We start from the raw sequence: 13,552 nt of genomic DNA, 5'->3' as shown, positions 1-13,552 counted from the left end.
TCCCAAGCTGAACAGTTCAGGTTACAGGGTCATGGAGGACTGGGAAACAATCATGCAGGCACATGCACGAGGAATGTAGCGTGAGCAACCTGTACTGACTTTTGCTGTGGACATCCAGGTCAGCTCCATAGTCCCAGAGCACAGGCTCCACCAGTTGAGGCACCCCAGATGCTGTCAACAGAGCAAGGCAATGAGTGTGGGACTGACCACTCAGGTCCCACCCTTGCTCATAAGACACATTTGTTTTATATAAGGGTCTCACTTTGCTGCCCAGGCTGGCCTTGAACTCTAATCCTCCTGCCTCATCCTCCTAAGTACTGAGATTATAGTCATGTGCCACCACATTTACCTCTGGCACATTCATTTAATGTTAAAGTGGGAACATAAACCATTTTCTAAAGTCTAATGGGTTTTAAGTATAGTTTGCAGCTGTGCTAGGTTTTTGGCCATGAACACCAGAGCTACAAATGATATTTGTAGCTACCTGCCTTAGTGAGGAAGGACTCCTAAGCTCTTCTCCAAGCTGCTGACTTTGCAGTCTCAGGGAACTGGAACACATCTTTAATAGGAGCTGATTCTAATTCATAATGTAAAACATATACTAGTCTCACAGAGTATAGGTACAGCTGGCCCTGGATCTCTGCATTAAACTCAGGGTTCAGTGGAGCTAGGTGATATGTTTAAGTGCTATCTCCCAGGCTGGGGAAAGTACTCTTCAGCTTTCATCTCCAAGCTTTGGGACAGTGTGATACCAGGCCCTGGCATCTATAAGGCTGGCCACAGAGTGCACATGGGGCTAAAGCAATCAGAAGCACTGGACACTCCCATGGCCTCTCTGGGCCTGCCAGCAGCCACACCAATTTCTGGCCCATATTACTGCAAGGCTGTACAGTGACTTGAAAGGAAGGATCAAACCCAACATTTTCACTGGAGCACACATTAAGCTTCTGGAACTTGAGGTCCTAGGCAGCCACATGTAAGCCCCCATCCATACAGACCCTGCCAACCTTTTAGCTGTTCCTGGGGGATGTCTCGTAGCATGTCATCCCACACCAAGGGTGTTGTGCCAGGGTGCTGTGCCAGCACATGGCTGGCTACTGCCTGCATGTGGGACAAACACAATTTCGCATGGCTGTTTTGTTCCTGCTGTAGCCACAGTTTTGAGGTCTCCCCCTCGCCCAAGTAGTAGACCTAGGAGGAAGAAACAGGATGGGATTGCATCTGTTGCCATCCTTACATCCAGGTTCACAACTGTCCTGAATCTTGGGGTAGCTGTAAGTACAGAGGAGACTAATTGAACCCAGGTCCTCTGGAAGAGCAGCCAGTGCTCGTAACCGCCAAGCCATCACTCCAGTCCCCCATCCTCTTCTTTTGGAGGCAGAATTTCATATAGCCTAGGCTGGTTTGTAATTCCTTATGCTGTAAAGGTTGCTGGGTTACAAGTATGTATCATCATATCTTACTTTCAGATTTCCTTATTTTGAGATACCACAGCCCTAGCTGACCTAGAACTCATTGTGTAGCCCCGGGTAGTCTCAAATTTGTGGCAATTCTTTTGCCCTAACCTCCAAGTGCTAGGATTACAGGTGTCACCCACCATGTTCAGCTCCTTTTAAAAATGGAAATCTCAGGGCTGAATGCCTACAAACCCAGGCAGTGGCCTTTGTCTCAGACTCTCCAGTCCTGCCCCATACATCTGGAATCTAGCCAGATAAGCAGAGGGGTAGAGGCTAGCCACTGGGTAGGCTAGGTAGGAGGACATACCACAGACACCCCAGGGGAACACTTTTCCCAAATAGTGCTTCAAGATCCAAACATAACACTTTCTTCCTCTCAACACCTCAAATGCATTTCTTTGGCTAGAACAGTCTGAAAGGGCATGAATTTGCTCATGGCTGGAACTGGCTCTGTCCCTGCAGGAGGAGGAATAGGTAGAGATGCCTATCCCTCTGGATGGCAGTAACATCTGATATACAGGGTACCTTACCTGGGCTCTGCAGGGCTGCCCTATGCCAGGTGACACTCCTCTCCAGAGATGTCATCTAGAATAGTTCCATAAATAAGACTATCTCCTTGGCAATCCCTGCCTTTATTCTTTAGTATTTGGACTATTTCTCTATTCAAAAGAATCCATAGGACCTGGCATGGTGGTACATGCCTATAATTCTAGTGTTTGGCAGGTTGAGGCAGAAGAATCAAAAGATCAAATCAGCCTGGATAATGTAATAAAACTGCATCTCAAAAAATTTTTTAATTAAATTAAACCAAACCAAAAGAAAACACAGAGGGGGCTGAAGAGATTGCACTGGAAACTCTTGCAGAGGATCCAGATTTGATTCCCAGCACCCACAAGGTGGCTCACAACCATCTGTAATTCCAGTCCCAGGTGATCCTGACATCCTTTTCTGGCCCCTGTGGGTACCAGGCACACACACAGTACACAGACATACATAAAAGCAAAATATCCATACACATAAAATAAATAAGTAAATAAATGAATACAAAAAGAGAGAGAGAGAGAAAGAAGCCTTGACATGGAACTGGGTGGCTTCGAAAAGAAGAGGCTGCAGACCTTGAGATCAAAGGTACTCACCTCATCACAGCCAATGTGGAGCCACCGGACACCCCTATGTAGCTCCAGAATCTGGTCAATCATATCTTTTACCAGTGCCAGAGACTCAGCCTCATGAGGGTTCAGGGTGTTGGGGAAGAGAGCCACTTCACGGAGATGTGCAAATGCTTCATGCTTTAGCACAAACTATGGAGAGACAAGAACAGAAGGAAGCTGGTGCTCAAGGACCCTGGTCCCCTGTGTGTCCTTGACAAGAGTTCCAAGCTTATGTTGCTTAACTTGACAGTGTCCCTGAAGGCCAGCTGGATGGCCTGCAAAGATTACTCCTATCTCTTCTGGATGTCTGCAGGTAAGATAAGCTTCAGAGCCCACAGGGCAGTAGCTTCTGACTCTACCTGAGCTGGGCTCTAAACCCTCTAGCTGGTTCCTCAGCAGCCTTCTTCCCTTCTCCCTTCCATTTTCCTCTCCTCCTTCTTCTTCTTCTCTCTCTCTGGTATTGAGACTTTAACTCAAGGCCTTGCATGAGCTAAGTAATTTATTTTCCACTGTGCTATATCTCTAGCTTCTTCTTTTGACTTATATGGTTTTTGCTTGTTAGGGTTAGGATCTGTGTACCACATGTGTCTAGTGCCCATGAGGCCAGAAAGAGGTCATAGATTCCTTGGAGCTGGAGTTACAGGTGGTTTTGAGCTGTGTCATGGGTGCTGGGAATCAAATTTGGGTTCTCTGGAAGAGCAGCCAGTGCTCTTAACAGTTCCAGCCCCTCCAGTCCTTTTTTTAAAATTTTATTTTAGGGGAGTGAATGCAGCTGCATCCTACAAGCCATTAAATCAACATCATACTTGCTTCTCAGTTGTCTTACATGAGAAATAATTTTCAATACGGGTAAAAAGACATAAGCAGAAAATGGAAGGCATCCTTCCTTCCTGGCGCAGCTGCCCTGACCAAGAGTAGTGCTCTCTGGCTGCTTACAGGTCAGTGCTTCTGAGAATGGGGTTCAGGCAGCATTGCACTGCTGCTGCCTATGCCCTGTCAGGCCCTGTTGCCTCACACTGGAGCCCAAGTCCAGTCTCTGAACCCCACACCCATACCAGTGATTTTCATTCCTCTCACTCACCTCCATGTGTCCGAATGTCTGCACCAAGGGAACAACCTCCAGCTCACTGAGTCTGGCCAAGTGCAGGATCTCTGTAACTTCAGAGGGGCTGGAGAGATAAGAGCACACAGGGGCTTGTGTCAGTCCATCCCAGTCCTTTCTTACCCCTTTGCACCTTACATGAACTGGCCGTAGAATCATCCTGCATAACAGGGGTTGGCAGATTGGCCCAAGAGCAAAATTTATCGCTCAGCTGCTTTTGTATAGCCCTTAACAGGTCCCTTCACCCCTGCCCCCCACCCCCTTTTTAATTTTGAAAGACAAACAGATATTCACTGTTTGGAAAGCAGCAGCGCACAGAGAGCAGGCAAACTGACAGCAGGTACAGATGCCCTCTAGCATGGTGGTCACTCCACCAGCAGGAGGCTGCTTTTCCTCTTCCCACCACCACAGAATGCTGCCTTTAGTCTGTTTGGGATTTTTTGAAACAGGATGGCAGCCCATACTCCTGCCTGAGCCATCCAAGACTAGTATTATAGGCAGTTATCACCACACCTAACTAAAGAATCAGCAATGACCACATCTATACTCCCCCAACCTTCTGCTTGGGATCAAACCCAACACCTGTGTATGCTAGGCAAGCACTTGACCACTGGGCTACAACCCCAGCTTCACCAATTCAGTAGCTAAAATGACACTGCAAAGTTGTTTTAATCTTGATTTCTATGAGAGGCTTAGTATTTTCCCACTTGCTTATGCATTTCAAGTTTAAAATTGAACTGTGAGAAGCTGGGGAGATCATTCAGTGGTGGAAATGCCTGTCGCATAAGCAAGAGAATTAGAGTTCAGATTCCCAGACCCCAGGTAAATACTGGGTAAGCATAGTGGCCCATCTGTAATTCCAGTGCTCAGAAGGCACAGATGGGGGTCCCAGAGAAAGTTGGCTTCCCAGACTAGCCAAAATAGTGTATTCTGGACTCAACCAAAAATGCTGCTTCAATAAAGGAAGTGGAGAGTGATAAAGACTTGGGATGCCAACTGCACCCACACACGGTGAATAGTGAATACACACACACACACACACACACACACACACACGTGCACACACACGTGCACACGCATACACACGTGCACACGCACACACATGCACGAGAAAAAAATATCCAACTGTGGCCTTATATGAAGCCCAGTCCCAGCTGCCCCATGACTTCTTATTCTTCCCTGTAGGGTCAGAGTAGGTGTTTATTTTCTCTTTTAAATGTTTCCTAATTACCTTTAATGTACACGTTTTACTTAAAAAAATTCTGCATGTGTGTGTATGCTAAGTGTGTGTATGTACACCATGTGCTTGCAGGAACCTGAGGTTAGAAGAGAGCATTGGATCCCCTGGAGTTACAAGTGGTTGTAAGCCACTACATGAGTACTGGGGACCAAACCCAGATCTTCTGTAAAAACAGTAAGTGCTTCTAAACACAAACACATCTCTCCAGCCTCTATGTGTTTTACTTAAATAAAAAAATTTTTTTTTTGTCCAAGTGTTTTGCCTACATTTGTCTGTATACTACCTTTGTTTGTTTGTTTGTTTCTCTGTGTAACAGCCCTGGTTCTCCTGGAACTTGATTGTAGACTGGGCTGGTCATGAACTCAAAGGGCTCCGCCTGCCTCTGCCTCCAAGTGCTGGGATTAAATGTATGTGTCATCACACACAGCTTGTATACCACTACCACTTTTTTTAATGTGTGAGAAGGTCAGAAGAGGGTACTGGACCCCCTGGAACTAGAGTTATAGGTGACTGTAAACTACCATTTGGAGGCTGGGTACTGAACCTTGGTCCTCTGGAAGAGCATTCAGTGCTCTTAACACATGAGCTATCTCTCCAGCCCCAATGTTTTATGTTTATAAAGTGTTTGGGGTTTGTTTGTTTTTTTTTATACAAAGTTTCTCTATGTAGCCCTGGCTGTCCTGGAATTCATTCTGTAGTCCAGGCTGGCCTCCAACTCAGAGATTCACCTGCCTCTGCCTTCCAAGAGCTGGGATGAAAGGCTACGCCACCGCCCTGCCAGTTTTGTTTTTGAGATGGGATTTCACTCTTCAGCCCAAAGTAACCTTTAACTTTCAACAATCATCCTGTCTCAGCCTCCCAAACTGTGGGATTACAGGTGTGAGCCACCACACCAGGGTACATTGTTTTAATTTTGTAACCAATTTATATAAATATCCACATACACTTAGAAAGTCAGAAAAGGAATGTAAGATGTTAGATTTCAATTATCCCACCCATAGTTCTGCATATGCCTTCCTTCTTAGAGGCCCTCCCCCTCTACTTGGCATCCTCTGCTAGCTTTGATACCTGTATGCATGCTTGGCCCTCAGCAGCCTCAGCCGGCCCTCATAGGGAAACATGTCTTCATACTCAATGAGGAGGCCATTTGCACCGAGTGCATGGAACAGGGGAAAAACCTGGAGGGAAACAGGGTGTTGAAAAAAGTGGCAATCTGAACAACGAAGGACTTAGATAAAATGTGTACCTTTTTCCTTACTAGGTTTTGGAGAGGGATTGGAACTAATACTCATATTTCTCTTACGAACTTTCAATCTCGAATGTGTATTTGCTATTTGCTGAACAAATTCTTAGTTAATAACATACCTATTTAGCACAGGAATGCAATGTGCCATGAAATAACAGTTACCAAAGAACAATGAATTTTGGTGGGTCAGCTGAGGGAGGACTTATGCCATCTGGGAGAGTCATCCTGGAGCCAGGCCAGAATGGTCTAATGCACAAGAACCTGTGTGTCATAGCAGCAGGGAGCACCAGGAACAGCTCTGGAGATGAGTTCAGCTTCTGGGAAGGAAAAGCAGGTGGGGTGTGTGTATGCAGAGGTAGGGTTCAAAGTCTCAAAGCTTGTCCTCTCATTCTCTCACCACTTCCTTCCCTATCTTTATGTTAAGGGTAGGAATTTCCTTATCTTCAGGAGTTTTAGAACCTGTTCATGCCTACTATACAGAATAACTGATGTATATATATATCAATTGTATATATACACACATATATACACACACACACACACACACACACACACACACACACACATATATATATATATATATATATATATATATATATATATATATAAAATTATATATTTCAGCCCTGGTCTGAGATCAAGGACAGGGATTTAAAAATAAAACAACACACACACACAGTCAGCACTAATGAGGAAGCCTCTATCTATATTTAAAACAGCCATCAATCTCCAAATAAGGATTCAAATGTTTCTGTGACATGTAACATGTTTTCTTTCTTAAACTACATGCTCAATCAAAGAAATCAGATCAGGATCGAAAATCAGCAGTAGATGATTCACAAAATGGATATTAAGTGAGTGTGAATTACAGAGGCAGTCTGACCATCGAGAGAGGTAAGCTAATCCCATTATCCACACTGAGATAAAGTCAAGGATGGTGATGGTATCTAATTTCCCTCTCTTTAGCTTCCCACGGCCTCTTGATATCTGTGTAGACCACCTGGGCACCTCTGTTTTATGGGCTGGGAAAGACCACTTGTTATACAGATGTTTGAGAGGTTGAGACTAGGGAGGCCAGGCCCTCACAGACACATGAGCCTCTGGGCTTTCATGTATTAGATGGTAGCAGAGGTTTTCATTGTTAAGCTGTATAAACATACATCATAAGCTAATGTTTACTTTTCTTTTTGTTTGGAATACTTTTTTGTTGTTGTTGTTTCAAGACAAGACAGAGTTTCTCTGTGTAACAGCTCTGGCTGTCCTGGAACTTACTTTGTAGACTAGACTGACCTCACACTCAGAGATCTGCCTGCCTCTGACTCCTGAGTGCTGGGATTAAAGGCATGCACCACCACTGCCCGGCTGTCTGGAATACTTTAAAGCAAATCCCAGACATTCTTTCACTTGTAAATACTTCAATTTATATTTCAAACTATTTGTTAAGGACTTAAAAGACAATAACCATAACCCTTATCCCACCAAATCAGTTATTAATAATCCCTTAATACTCCTCATTCCCAAATTTTCCTGTTTCAAAAAGCTGTGGCTTGGTCAGATGTATACATTTTTAAAATTTTGTTTATTTATTTAATGTGCATTGGTGTTTTGCTTACATGCATGTCTGTGTGAGGGTGTCAGATCTTCTGGAACTGGAATTTTTTTTTTTTTTTTTTTGGTTTTTCGAGACAGGGTTTCTCTGGGTAGCTTTGTGCCTTTCCTGGAACTCACTTGGTAGTCCAGGCTGGCCTCGAACTCACAGAGATCCGCCTGCCTCCGCCTCCCGAGTGCTGGGATTAAAGGCATGCGCCACCACCGCCCTGCTCTGGAACTGGAATTATAGATAGTTGTGAATTGCCATGTAGGTGCTGGGAACTGAACCTGGGTCCTCTGAAGAGCAGCCAGAGCTCTTAACCACTGAGCCATCTCTCCAGCCTCCAGATTTATACATTTTTACGTAGATTTTGTTTGTTTCTGTTTGTTTGTATGTGCTAATATACATTTATGTGTGAGAAGGCCAGAGATCTACCTCATAAGGGCTGAGATTATAGGTATAAGCCATAACCCCAGCCCCTCAGGCAGATTAAAAGAATTTTTTTTAACATTTATTTATGGGGTGGGGGAGCCACAGTGCCTATGTGAAGATCAGAGATTTGGCAAGTGGTTCTCTTCTTCCTTTATAAAGGATCCAGGGATCAAACTCATGTCATCAGGCTGGTAGAAAGTACCTTTATCCAATGACCCATCATCTCACTAGCCCCTTGAGATTTTTGGTTTTTTGAGATAGGGTTTCTCTGTGAAACAGTCTTGGCTGTCCTGGAACTCACAAAGATCTGTGTGTCTCTGCCTCTCGAGTGCTGGGATTAAAGGCATGCACCACTACCTGGCCCTTGAGCAAATTTTTAAAGCAGTATCTGTGCTAATTTTGAGACAGGGTCTCCCTATGTAGCTCTGGCTGGCCTGGTACTTGCAAAGATCTGACTGTCTTTGCTCCCTGGCTATACAATGTTTTTTTGAAACAGGGTAACACACTGCATTCTAGGTTGGCCTAGAGCTAACTATGTAGCCCACACTTGCCTCCTCATGTATCAGCCTCTTACTGATAACACTGTTTTTTAATTTCAAATTTATTTGCTAAAATCACTTGCTAAAATTTATTTGCTAAAAATCAACATTTGTTCCGTGTGGGTCTCAAAATTATGGTTCTGATTGCGTTCTCAAATGTCCCTTAGCATATCTATTTTCCATTTTCCTGCAGTTAGCAGTTAGCTACAAAAGTGTTAGAGTCAAGTTAAAAATATTACACTTGTGGGGCTGAAGAGAGGGTTCGGCAGTTAAGAGCACTGGCTGCTCTTCCAGAGGACCCAGGTTCGATTCCCAGTACCCACATGGCAGCTCAATCCTGTCTGTAACTCCAGTTCCAGGGCTTCTGATACCCTCACAGAGACATACATGCAGGCAAAACACCAACGAATACAAAATAAATAAAAGTTAAAAAAATAAATAAAAAAATATTATACTTGTGTTTTTTGTTTTTTTCCTCCCAAGACAGGGTTTCTCTATGTAGTTTTGGTACCTGTCCTGGATCTTGCTCTGTAGACCAGACTGGCCTCGAACTCAGAGATCCGCCTACTCTGCCTCCTGAGTCTGGGATTAAAGGTGTGTGCCACCGCTGCACGGCTTAAAGTATTACACTTATTTACATGTGTATATATATGTGTGGGCACACACGACAACAGACCAGGTGTGCAGTCAGAGCGTAACTTGCAGGAATCAGTTCTCTCCTTCCACCTGTGGGGCCTAGGGATCAAATTCAGGTTCTCAGGTTTAGTAGCAAGGGACTTTATCACTGAGCCCTGTCACTGATCGTGTCTTTAAAAGCCATGTTCATTCTTTGGGCAGTGGAGGGTGCACATCTGACAGGAGTCCAGATGGCCCTGGCCAGAACCCTCCGTGGACATTTTCCCAAGGCTGTACTGCCCTGAGTTACTGCAGCTAGCATGTCATTAGGATTACTGAGTGAGAGCTTTCCTGTTTCTTCCTTCTCCCTTTTTGCGGTGGGATGGGTGTGTATATGTGTCAAAACAGGGGCCCTCACGTAGCAAAACCTACTATGTACCTAAAGATGACCTTTGAACTGGCCTTCCTGTCTCCACCTTCTAAGTGCTAGGATCTGGTCTAAGTCACCAACCAGCTTTTTTATGTATTTATTATTTTTTCTATTATTTGTTTTTATCTTATGCAGAATTTATTCCTATAATGTATGCTTTTGCCTCTTCAGTTTCTTTGGGACTTCTTTTCCTTCTTCACAGCCACCTCCTCTGGCTTAGGAACAATGTGGTCCTTTTCAGTGAGGATCATATGGGTTAACCCCATATGGGCTCTGTAACTAGGCTGTACATCTCAGGTACTTTGCTCACTTGGATATATTCAATGACTAGACAGTACTTCTAAAATCCTTAAGTTCATCAATGCTCTGCATTTTTTTATTTTATTTTATTTTATTTTTTTGAGATAGGCTAACCCTGAACTTGGTATATAGCTGAAGATGACTTTGAACTCCTGACTCTCCTGCTTCCACATCCCAAATACTGACTATAGGCATGTAACACCTTGCTCACCTCTTGTTCTGCTGGCCATCTGGAACTTGTACTGTAGACCAGTCTAGCCTCAAACTCAGAGATTAAAGGAGTGGGCCATCACTGCCTGGTATTTGTTCTGCATTTTGTTTTTCGAGACAGGGTTTCTCTGTGCAGCCCTGGCTGTCCTGGAACTCACTCTGTAGACCAGGCTGGCCTCCCACTCAGAGATCTGCCAGTCTCTGCCTCCTGAGTTCTGGGATTAAAAGTGTGTGCCACCACCACCACCTGCTACTACTGAGCTATCTTACTAGCTCCCATTACCACCTCTTTTGTTTGCTTGTTTTTTGTTTTTTTGAGACAGGGTTTCTCTGTGTAACAGCCATGGGTGTCCTGGAACTTACTCTGTAGACCAGTATGGCCTGGAACTCATGAAGATCTGCCTGTCTCTGCCTCCCTAGTGTTGGAATTAAAGGCCTGTGCCACCATTGCCTGGCACTACCGCTTTTTTGAGACAATGTCTCATGTAGTTCAGGATGGTCTTGAATTTGCTATGGGATCAATGCTGGCCTTGATCTCCTGAACCTCCTGCCTCTACTTCCCAAGTACTGGGGTTACAGATGAGTGCTACTGTGTTCATATTGAATAATGTATCGGAATTCTAGGATTGTTTTAAGAAATGACTACAAATGAAGTAGCTTCAAATAACAGGAATTTTCTCTGATAGTTCTGGAAGCCAGGAGTCCCAAATCCAGGACTTGGCAGGGCATGCTTTCTCTGAAGGCTTCCTGTGAGAGTCCTTCCTGCCTCTTCCAGCTTCTGGTGGTTCTAACTATCCTTCCTGTCCACATTCCAGCCTCTGCTTCTGTTGTCACAGGGTGTCCTTCTCATGTGTCTTCTCCTCTTCCACCTGGGTTTAGATCCCCAACACTCATGTGAAAGCCAGGTATGGGGGTGTGCTTGTAACCCCAGCGCTGGTGAGTTCCAGGTTCAGTGAGAGATCCTGTCTCAAGAAAAAAATGTGGTGATAGAGGAAAACATCTGTTGTTGACCTCTGATCTCCCCATGCACAAACATGGGCGAGTGTACAGTGTGCTCCCCCAAAACATATACCCCACGCATAATCCACCTTTTTAAAAAAGTAATTCTTATTTATTTATTCATTGAATGTTTATGTGTGTTGGTATTTGGCCTGTGTGTACGTCTGTATGAGGGAGTCAGATCCACTAGAACTTGTTACAGACAGTAGGTGCTAGGAATTGAACCTGAGTACTTTGGAAGAGCAGCCAGTGTTCTTAACCACTGAGCCATCTCTCCAGCCCCTTAATCTACCTTTCTTATTCGGATTCACAGAAACCCAGTATAACCTCATCTTAACTGGTCAGTTCTCCACAGACTATTTTCAGGTAAGGTCATATGTACAGGTACTAAGTGTTAAGACTTGAACTTATCCTTTTGGTGGATACGATTGAGCCACAACAAAGATGTCGTGGTTTCTTCTTTTTTGTGTGCCATCCTGGTTGTTCTGTCTGGTTTTGAAAGGAACTGGGAGAAAAAGAAACATTTATGCTGTCATGACCCTGCCTGATCCATGGTCCTCAAGGTTGTATCACCAGTGCCCACTTCCACAGAGTAAAAGGTGATTATCGAGAGGTGAAGGGAGATCTTACTTCAGAGAGATATGAAACCTTTGGTGGTGCTCCCTTGAGGTCCAAATGAACTAATCTCATCTTAAATGGCACGGAACATGACATGTTGGTATTTTTTTGTGAACTACTATAATAAGATCTTTGTCTCGGACTTCTTCCTGGTGGAGAGAACTTAAGTTACAAACAGGAGCAGAGGGAGCCCTCCCCTTTCTTTTTCAGTTCTGATACCAGCCAATTTTGCTCAACTAAACAAGAGGAAACTCATTTTACTAAATATGAAAATAAACCAAAAAGTTTATTTCCACGTTCAAATATAGTATTTGTGAATTGCCCCCAAAATAGAAAACCATTTGTTTCCTTGGGTGATTATTATGATTTATGGCAACAAAAAACTCTGCAAGCACGGCAGTGGCACACACCTGTAACACCTTTCCCACCCTATCCCCACCTGAGGAAGGAGGAGTGAAAGTTTAAAGCTTGCCTGGGCTATAAAGAAAGTTCAAGGCTAGCCTCGGCAACTTAATGAGTCCCTGTCTCCATATTAATAAGTAAAACATGCCTGGGGATATAGTCTGGTGGTACAGCACTTGCCTAGCATGCTAAGACCTTAGGTTCAATTCCTAGTACTGAAAAAACAATTAAGGCAATGATAATGGGGGGGTGGTGGGAGTGATGCTAGATCCATGATACAGCACGTGCTCGTTATACTATACCAGAAGCCCTGGGATCCACACTCAGCACTGCAAATAATAATAATCTGAAAAGGGAGTAAGCTCTACATATATCGGAGCTAAATGTAATTTGCATTAAAATTAATTTCTGGATGACACTGAAGCTGCCAGGAAATTAAAGAAACAGTGTTCTACCTTTTAAAAAACCACAAAGGATTATCTAGGAAAGGAGCTACTGAGTCGTGCATCCAGTTCCATGATTTCACCTGCTTGTCCTGTGAAAGGACTCAAAGTCCTAGCCTTAGGGACTATACTCCTCCCTCAACTCCAACCCCGACCCGCCCACTCGCAGGCACGTAATACTTGTCCAAGAGGCTGGTCCGGCAGCTCAAAGCCTCTGACAGATTTCTCAGTGCAGCTTTCAGGGGAAGAGGGTGGCGACCGTGGGAGATAGGTCATCCTGGTCCAGCCCGCCGTATGGCTGTGGGCTTGACTCACCCACGCTGTCGCCTCAGCACTGCTACTGGAGAACGCTGAACTCGGAAGGTGCCCCAGGGGAGCGGCGCCAAGGGCCAAGAAGACCCCGCCTCCCCCTGCTCGGCCTCCGATTGCTCACGTCTGGCCGCGAGTCGGCTGAGGGCCGAGCGTGTCGCTCCTGCGTCCCCCACACCGAGCCCGCCTCGCGTTCGCTGTTGCGGCTGTTGCCCCGGGTTTGGCGGCTCTCGTGCCCCTCCTGGGTCCGCAGCGGCCTGGCCCAATGGCGCCTCAGCGGAGGGGACCACCTAGAGTTCCCGAGGGAAGTAGTGCAGCCGAGCGCCGGCGCGCGAACAGGTAGCGAGGACCGTAGGAGGCCGCGCGTAATAGCGGGCGGCGCCTGACTGGTGTCGTGTGGGTGTGACCATTCCGGGGGCGGAGTCTGACGGGGGTGGGGCGTGGCCATGACCGCGGTGTCTGGTGGTA

The 13,552-nt window shown here is 45.2% G+C and overlaps 2 protein-coding genes across 12 annotated transcripts in view; one reads left to right on the top strand and one right to left on the bottom strand.

The window, feature by feature from the left end:
* Hexd (hexosaminidase D) overlaps positions 1-13,492 on the bottom strand; it is a 28,805-nt gene extending 15,313 nt beyond the window's left edge. For 3 of the 10 annotated variants that reach the window (XM_028884956.2, XM_028884954.2, XM_028884952.2), the window contains exons 1-7: positions 13,091-13,178; positions 11,943-12,079; positions 6,019-6,128; positions 3,690-3,777; positions 2,594-2,758; positions 1,008-1,191; positions 100-171 (exon numbers count right to left, since the gene is read on the bottom strand). In XM_028884956.2, the coding sequence (XP_028740789.1) occupies positions 100-171; positions 1,008-1,191; positions 2,594-2,758; positions 3,690-3,777; positions 6,019-6,128; positions 11,943-12,026 (703 nt within the window). In that variant the 5' untranslated portion in view covers positions 12,027-12,079; positions 13,091-13,178. Of the gene's footprint in view, positions 1-99; positions 172-1,007; positions 1,192-2,593; positions 2,759-3,689; positions 3,778-6,018; positions 6,129-11,942; positions 12,080-12,955; positions 13,044-13,090 lie in introns of those variants that run through there. The other 7 variants (XM_028884947.2, XM_028884951.2, XM_028884948.2 and 4 more) reach the window with 7 other exon arrangements.
* The window catches only part of Ogfod3 (2-oxoglutarate and iron dependent oxygenase domain containing 3), a 32,155-nt gene continuing 31,875 nt past the window's right edge, over positions 13,273-13,552 (top strand). The window contains exon 1 of one of the 2 annotated variants that reach the window (XM_028884958.2): positions 13,273-13,423. In XM_028884958.2, the coding sequence (XP_028740791.1) occupies positions 13,350-13,423 (74 nt within the window). In that variant the 5' untranslated portion in view covers positions 13,273-13,349. The remainder of the gene's footprint in view (positions 13,424-13,552) is intronic. The other variant, XM_037201272.1, reaches the window with a different exon arrangement.

Source organism: Peromyscus leucopus, chromosome 8b (assembly GCF_004664715.2).
Source record: "Peromyscus leucopus breed LL Stock chromosome 8b, UCI_PerLeu_2.1, whole genome shotgun sequence".
In the NCBI taxonomy this organism is placed as follows: domain Eukaryota; kingdom Metazoa; phylum Chordata; class Mammalia; order Rodentia; family Cricetidae; genus Peromyscus; species Peromyscus leucopus.
The sequence above is the reverse complement of the archived record's forward strand: the minus strand, read 5'-3'. Positions and strand labels throughout refer to the sequence as shown.